The sequence below is a fragment of the Acyrthosiphon pisum genome, chromosome A1, assembly GCF_005508785.2.
Source record: "Acyrthosiphon pisum isolate AL4f chromosome A1, pea_aphid_22Mar2018_4r6ur, whole genome shotgun sequence".
Lineage (NCBI taxonomy): Eukaryota > Metazoa > Arthropoda > Insecta > Hemiptera > Aphididae > Acyrthosiphon > Acyrthosiphon pisum.
In genome coordinates, this window is record NC_042494.1 from 165,450,912 (window position 1) to 165,458,522 (window position 7,611).

The following is a 7,611-nucleotide window of genomic DNA, read 5'->3' on the forward strand; positions in this document are numbered from 1 at the left end:
TGAAAATTGAAATTTGGAAATTTCCAACCCTCTCAACATTAAGCAAATATTTTTACATTTGTACATAAGCCACTGTTTTTCCCACTTTAAACGCATGGGAAAACGTAGTAATTAATCTGTGCCCTTGCACTATCTCTAGTAACAGCTATGTTCAAAATATTTTTATAATTGTTTAAATGCTAATTGTGTATTTTCGGGCCATAATATATTGTCATTTTTTGTTTTTATTTAATGAATATCAATGATGGAAGCATTTAAATATTTGAACATAGCTATTATTTTAGTTTAAAATAATAACCCAAAATCAATATTTTATTCTATTGTATTTAATTTATACTGATAATTATTATTTTTAAATATAATCTAATATTAACAATGAATGTACAAGCATACTATCTAATTAAGGTTTAATTTATAATTCCCGACTAATTACGTATATATTGATTAATATCTAGTCTTACCAATTTGTGTATTTATTTGTATAACTAGCATCTCACTTAAAATTAATACTGATGATCATTTGATTTATAAATCTTGACCAAAAAAAAAAATTGGCTTTTAAAATATTCCATTGATGTATATGGTATATTTTTAATTCACCACTGGGGAAAAAAACAAGCCATTAGAAATAAATGATAACTTATATTGATTAACTCATAAATACTTTTTACGAGTATTGAAATTGAAAGGGCCAGTTGTATGGTTTATGGTTAAACTCTGATCACGCTTAATCAGCTGATAACAGATATATTTTACCGGGCAAATTCGGCCAATTAAACTCTGGTTAATTTTAATCGGAGGTGGTACAACTGGCCCTGAGAACTATATTATTTGAATGATAGCATGTACAATCAAATAAAATGCTATTAATAACGAAAATAATTATGTAGTTTTTAGACTGATCATATTTGTTTAATCTCGCCATTTAATCATCTAGTATTATTATAATAACATATTCATTTTTCAGGTCCGTGAAAACGAAAAAATACAAGGCTCAACAAAAGAAACCGAATTTTTTTAAACTTTTAGTTTTAACCAGAAACATTTCCTCCCCCTCGAAAATTCCCTCAATAAATTATTGTATTGTACTAAAATTTGATATGTACTTTAAAAATTTGATTTATCGCGAAATAAAAATGGTTTTTTCGGACATTTTGAGAAATATTCTGGAAAGCGTTAAGTATTACAACAACCATTGCTTTTCCAAGAACGTAAAACTGTTATTATTTATTATTTATTTATAATTATTCTATGTTTTTTTTTTTAAATTTTTTGTGTTTGTACAAAATAATTTCTTATCTAACAACAATAATTGTTTATATATATTAATCATTAACCATATAATAATAATAACATTAATGCCATTTACATTTTTATATTTATATTCAAATTACATATTATTACTTGTCAGTAATATAATATGCTACACATTCCTTATTATTATTTATTATTATTATTATTATTATTTTATTTTTTTTTGTATTTGTTACATTTTATACAGAATCATGGACGTGTAGATAAAATTAAAAAGGAATTTTTTTTTTACCTATAGATGGTAATTTGTATTTTCAAGTTTGTTATGTGAAAATCAGGTACTGATGAAAAAAAAAATTCATATATTTATACATAAAATACTTATTATACACGGATTATTCTTTTTTATACTATACAATGATAATAATATTATTTATTATATATTATGAAAAACGCATTTACCATAATTATTTTTATGCTTTAGCATTATTTTATAGTTAAGGAATAATTTGATTAATCATTAAACAATAAAAAAATAAAAATATTAATGTATTGCTGTTCATTATGTGTATCATCATGCCTTTGAATTATTATTAATGATTCACACAGCCTCTCCCCCCGAAATTTGAAATCCATAACAGTACTGGCTAATGCTGGCACACTGGCAGTCAGCATTGGCAAGTAGTGGTATACGTCTGGGATGTTAACGGTAATCAGTACTGACTTTCAATGCTGAACCAGTATTAAACCCGAAGTCTGCCAGTATTGATGAGTGTACACTGGCTGCGGCTGCCAGTACTAGTGTATAGCACTGGTCATTGGATACAGTTTTGCTTTTGATTGACCAGTACTCTGCCAGCGAAGGCCAGTCGACTGTCGGGTAGCCAGTACAGGCGCATTACCTTACCCTTTGTGAGTGTAAGACATAAATTTCTGATCGGGGGAGGGGGTCCTCGCGTTGTGAGACGTAATCCATAACCGTTTAGTTTTGAAATGATAACCGATTTATTAAATCCGTTTGATCAGACTCAATTTTTTGCAGCGATCTGTGCTCGATCTTGTAGCGTTCGAGCTCCGCGGTTTTTTGTTCGATCTGCGACTGCAATAGAAAAAAAAATAATAAAACACTTGAACACAGTCTGACAAAACCGAACGATGTTGACGTCCCCAATCGAAGCCCTATCCCCTGCCCTCGCGGTTATATACTTGTAACGTGGCGATTTCTTCTTCGGCCTTGTTGGGCAACGACGCTAGCTTGTTCGACACGACGATCGCATCTCGCTTCTCTCGTTCCACCTGTTTGGCCAAACGGTCCATGACGCCGATAAAGCCGTCCACCGCCTCGCGGTACAGCTCTATATCTGTGTAAAAAAAAACGAACGATTACGTTTCGATTATACCCGGCCACCGTCGTCCGTCCCGCGGTTACCGTTCATGAATTCCATGCATTGGTCCCTCAAACCGGCCACCTTGTCCGCCAAAACGGGTTCCATGACTCTGGCTTTGCCCATGTCGTCGACGCAGACGACATCCGACACGGACACGCTGTCGGCCATTATCTCTGCAAAAAAAAAGAGGTGCTGCTCGGATATGCGGTCTACAACCACCGTATACCTGACGAGCGATAAAAAAAATATTAAAAGATAAAATTGACCCAAATATGATTTGCTAGTTTTGTATTTTCCGCCTATATTTATTGTTAGGTACTAAAAGATAAAATCATTGAAATACCACAGTGTGGTAGTGTAAGTTTGTTAGTAATCTAACAGCCATCGATCAGTAACCTGGCCGTGTATTAGTGCGTATCATGAAATCAAAAGAGTTTTATTCGACCGTCGCATGTGGTGAAGAAAATGCCACTGCGTTTTTAAGGGAGCATGGCTCATTAGACACTGCTGAAGATACATTACCATGCCATAAGTGTGGTAGTGAAATGGTATAAACGCGATCGCGGGGGTGAATTTCGTCCGGTTAGGTTGCAAAAAAAAAGGGTGTCAGACCTCGCGCAGTGTACGACAGGGGAATAAGTTTTTTCACTATGTGAAGACTTGAACAACAAGTCTAATAGTAAACTAAAACTGACGGAAATATTAGAATTGTTTTTTTTTTTTGTATCGGACATACCTTTGAGGACAACAGCCACCCTAACAGGTAGATGCCAGGAGACAGTTACTGACTGGTTTAATATGTGTCGTGAAGTATGTTCAAGTATTGTTAAGAAACGACCAAAGATGCTGGGCACTGTCATAAATCCAATACAGATTGACGAGGCCAGATTTGCCGGAAAAAATGAAATATAATCGTGGAAGGTTACTTAATGGTGATCAACCAGCTTCATTGAAGACAGTGATGCTGAACTACACAACGGTAGAAACCATAGACGAAGAGTCGACGGACCTTGGTTTTTTGGGCTTAAAAATGGTTCTGACTGCCGATATTTTTATATGTTCCTCGAAGAGACAAAAACACATTACTACCAATTATTCTACGAGAATATGAAGCTAGCTCTGTTATTCATTCAGACGAGTGGGCAGCCTATAGATGTTTGAATGATAATGGATACATTCATAAAACTGTTAACCACCAGCAAAACTACGTTGATCCTCTGACGAAGGCTCACACTCAGAGCATAGAGAGATCATGGTTGGATGTAAAAACAAAAATCATGAAAACGATGAGAGGCACAACCATGCAACTGTTGCAATCGCATCTCGACCATTATTGTTGAAAAGTTGCTCAAGCTCGAAATGAAGAACCTGATTTATTTATTGCATTTTTGAGGGACATTAAAGCAGTTTATTGTTAAGGTTTTTATATTATTATACATACGATTATTTTTAATATTTTTTTCTAATATACAAATATTTTAATTTTGGTTATTTATTTTGGCACTAATATTACTATTTATTGTAAGTACGCGTATTAAAGGTACTTATACATAATGTGTAGACCGCATATCCGAGCAGCATCAAAAAAAACCATATATATTTTGCATTTTTTACGACAAACTCGAAAATCTGAGAGAAATTAGATAGATGTAACTGTATCTTATATAAAATACTAGACGTAGAAAGTAGAGACTTTCTAATTTCTACTTTTTACTTCTATAGTCCCGCATTTCAGGGAAATTAACTAATGGATCCGAAATGCAGATCAATATAATCAATAATGTAATATTGTAATCCACTATCCAGGTTCTAGGTATAGTTTGGTCAATGGTCAAAATATTGCTCGGCGCTTTACTGCGTACGTTTTTTTTGTGGATATCGCAAAAAAGTGCCTAAAAGTGGTCGTTTGTTTTAGTAACTTCATAAACTCAACAATACTATAAGTATAAAAACAGTAATAATTGTTATGACATTCTTTGTTCTGCACCTCATATTATGTTCGTATATGGGTGTGGAATCAAATGTTATAATGTTGACGAAATTCCAGCATTTGACATAGGTACCTACCTGTATAATAATTAACTATAATTCGTGAGCGTTTTTCAGTTTTACTGACAGGCAGAAAATAATAATAATTTAATTAGATTTAGATTTAGAAAATCTAGATCTTTTTTTAAATTTTCGTTCGGTAACAAAATAAGCCACCTTCTCATTTTATTTGATATTATTTGATATATTTCAACCTATTCCTGTAAATTTCAAAAAGATGGATTAAACATTTGTTTGCTCGGCTCTGAGCGTCTGACGTCTACATTTGACTGCTTTAGTGCTTTGAATTTACTACCTTTATAAGTTAGTGTAATCAACATTCTATATACTTAAATATTTGAGAGAATATTAAATGGTTTCACGACTTGAACTAATAGAAGTAATAAATAATTAGCAGGAATTTCCGACGGTACCTACCTATATTATTATTCGGTTAATCACGTATTTACAAGACTCAATTGTTTAAGCAGTGTGGATCCAAGTGGGGGGGGGGGAGTGTCAAAGAGGGCAACTTTTTCCACCCCCCCTCCAAAAAAAAAATTAGATTACCTCGTTTTTCCCTAATAGATGTGAGCTCTGGGATACCCGGGATTTACGGATCGTGTTTATTTCCCATTTAAGAACTATAACGGTGGAACTCCTCAGGAACTATCAACTCAAATACAAAACGATTCCTCAAGATTAGTTATTTTGGACGTCGTTCCCACCAAAAATCTTGAATCCTTCAAACTTATTTCCACCTATTATAGGTTGAGAGCTCCCAATTTCAGCTTTCAATCGATCTTTTTTTTTGCTCAGACGCGAACGATGACGGCCTTAAATCTAACGTCAGATAACAATTATTGATGTATTGAAAATATAAAATGGCTTAAGTTAAGTACACGCGATGAGGAAAACCTCAAAGACAGGTTTTCAGGATTTTCTGGACAAGACTTCTCGGCAACTTTCGAGGATTTCTCACAGTTTCTCAGTCGCTCTGTATATGATGTTATCTATCGACTGTCGACGATATTTTGGCGGGACCAATCGTTTTAAAAATAAAAGTCATCAATAGATTTTGCTAGATGTTGAGGGTGTTTATATAGCTTATTTTTCAATCCCTATAATAGGTAACTAAAGGTAAGTCACGCAGTCATTTTTTTTTCATCTATCGAAAAAATAATGATTTTTTTGTTTATTTAAACGGTTGTCATAGGTTACCAACATGGCTACATACTATTATATTACTAGTATTACCTATAATTTTAAATATTATTAATCATAATTAGTAGAAATATGGGGCATTTAAAAAACTAATATAATTATTTATTCAAAAAAACAAAGATGACGCCGGGCGTGACAGTTGGTATAAGTATGGACAACATTGAACAAATGAGACCCAGGTCAACAACATAACATAAACACAGAATAGATGAAATTTAATTTATACTATGATATAAATTACAATTTTAAAATACAATATGTATAAGACATGCACTGTGTAGGCGTGTATAATTATATTTCTGTTAGTTATTATAATCGGTGACGTACCAGTTGGGGGGGGGGGGGGGGCTGTGGCGGCAAATGTTTGAATGTTATAAACTTGGGAGTTTGAATAGGGGCGCCAATAAAGGGGCGCCGATTACATTAATAGGAATACCTATGGAATACTATTGGACATTGGCCAATATTGGCTATACATAATAATATTATCGTGCAGTTGTGCAAATATTAAAAAATGTACACGTTACGGAAAATCGGTGTTCCAACTACACTTCCGACGTCGTATAATATTATACTGTATGGCCGCACAGAATATTATTATGATTAGTGAAACGCGCGTATTTTGAATATTTTTCGTGCCGTCGTCGTCGTCGTCGTCGTCGTTTACAACACGTCAAAAACGCACTACGCAGTGCCGCGCACACGCGCGATAAAACAGCGGCTTTCCGTGCCAATTTGGCGGACAACGGAAGAGCTGCTGAACCAGCGAGCAATAATATATTATTTTTGACGATAACGCGGACGGTTGCACTATTTTTGCAATGACCTAATACCGAATATCCCGCGAACTCTACGCGGGCCGCCACATTATTACGTAAATTCAATAAAAAAAAATCGTTTGTGTCGGCAAACACGCCGATGCCGTGGCAACGGTATCGCACAAATTCGCATTATCGCGTAAAGTGTCCATGATCGCGCCACATCGGTACTTATACATCCTCTTTGCCACGGTCGTTTTCTTCCAAGACGACGTCGGCGGCGGCGGCGGGCCTGATGCAATAACGATATAAATAATAAATTAATGTAATACAGCCGCGCCGTGGAACAGTGAACTTTATCATCGACGTCAATATTTTGATAAAATATAATAATTATTGTTTGATACAGAGTACAGTGTCGTCGTCTCGTCCCTCAAACCGATTTTGAAATCCAAAATATTCGAAAATAGATCGTGCCCATTGCCTATAGTTGTACGTCTTGTGTTCGGTGATTAATTTCTTTGTCGCCAAACGAAAGTCTTAAGTTTCCAAAATGCCAAGAGGTACGTCAACCGCTGTAGTCTCTTCGAACGGCACATCCGCGTCGAGATTCTTTTGTTCCGTGTCGATCTAGAGACAATGCGTTTTTTGTTTTTTTAAACGATTATTTTATCATTTTATGAATAATCGGTTTTTTTGATTTTCCGTCTCCGCAGGAAAGTGGACCAACCACAAAGGACGGAGTCGCAGGTTTACAAATCCCGAAGAACTAGAAGAACAGAGAAAACGCGAGGAACAGGAGAGAAGGTGGAAGAAAAATAACAGAGGCGATGATGAATCGTCGAGTGAAGAAGAAGAAAAACCCGCGACCAAAGGAGACAAGAGCAATAGTGAGGACGAATCGGAAAGTGAAAGCAGAATCCGAAGAAGAATCCGATGATGTAATTATAATTTTTATT

General features: G+C 34.8%; 3 protein-coding genes across 5 annotated transcripts in view; 2 read left to right on the forward strand and 1 right to left on the reverse strand.

The window, feature by feature from the left end:
• Positions 1–1,294, forward strand: part of LOC100163013 (myosin heavy chain 2) — a 47,034-nt gene extending 45,740 nt beyond the window's left edge. The window contains exon 30 of the mRNA XM_029488773.1: positions 968–1,294. Within this exon, the coding sequence (XP_029344633.1) occupies positions 968–975 (8 nt within the window). The 3' untranslated portion in view covers positions 976–1,294. The remainder of the gene's footprint in view (positions 1–967) is intronic.
• Positions 1,295–1,791: 497 nt separating this feature from the next.
• Positions 1,792–6,831, reverse strand: LOC100572656 (intraflagellar transport protein 20 homolog). Of its 3 annotated transcripts, none has more exons than XM_008184559.3 (4): positions 6,422–6,831; positions 2,684–2,815; positions 2,461–2,615; positions 1,792–2,353 (listed from the first exon to the last, which is right to left on the reverse strand). In XM_008184559.3, exons 2-4 carry the CDS (start codon positions 2,808–2,810, stop codon positions 2,237–2,239), a joined length of 399 nt encoding a protein of 132 aa, XP_008182781.1. In that variant the 5' UTR covers positions 2,811–2,815; positions 6,422–6,831; the 3' UTR covers positions 1,792–2,236. The 3 variants fall into 3 exon arrangements, with proteins under 3 accessions (XP_008182781.1, XP_003244316.1, XP_029344643.1); XM_003244268.4 differs by having other exon boundaries at positions 6,415–6,831; XM_029488783.1 differs by lacking the exon at positions 6,422–6,831 and having other exon boundaries at positions 2,684–5,922.
• Positions 6,832–7,013: 182 nt separating this feature from the next.
• LOC100574005 (28 kDa heat- and acid-stable phosphoprotein-like) lies at positions 7,014–7,592 on the forward strand. Its single transcript, XM_003244275.4, has 2 exons — positions 7,014–7,215; positions 7,369–7,592. Exons 1-2 carry the CDS (start codon positions 7,206–7,208, stop codon positions 7,590–7,592), a joined length of 234 nt encoding a protein of 77 aa, XP_003244323.1. The 5' UTR covers positions 7,014–7,205.
• Positions 7,593–7,611: the final 19 nt, after the last annotated feature.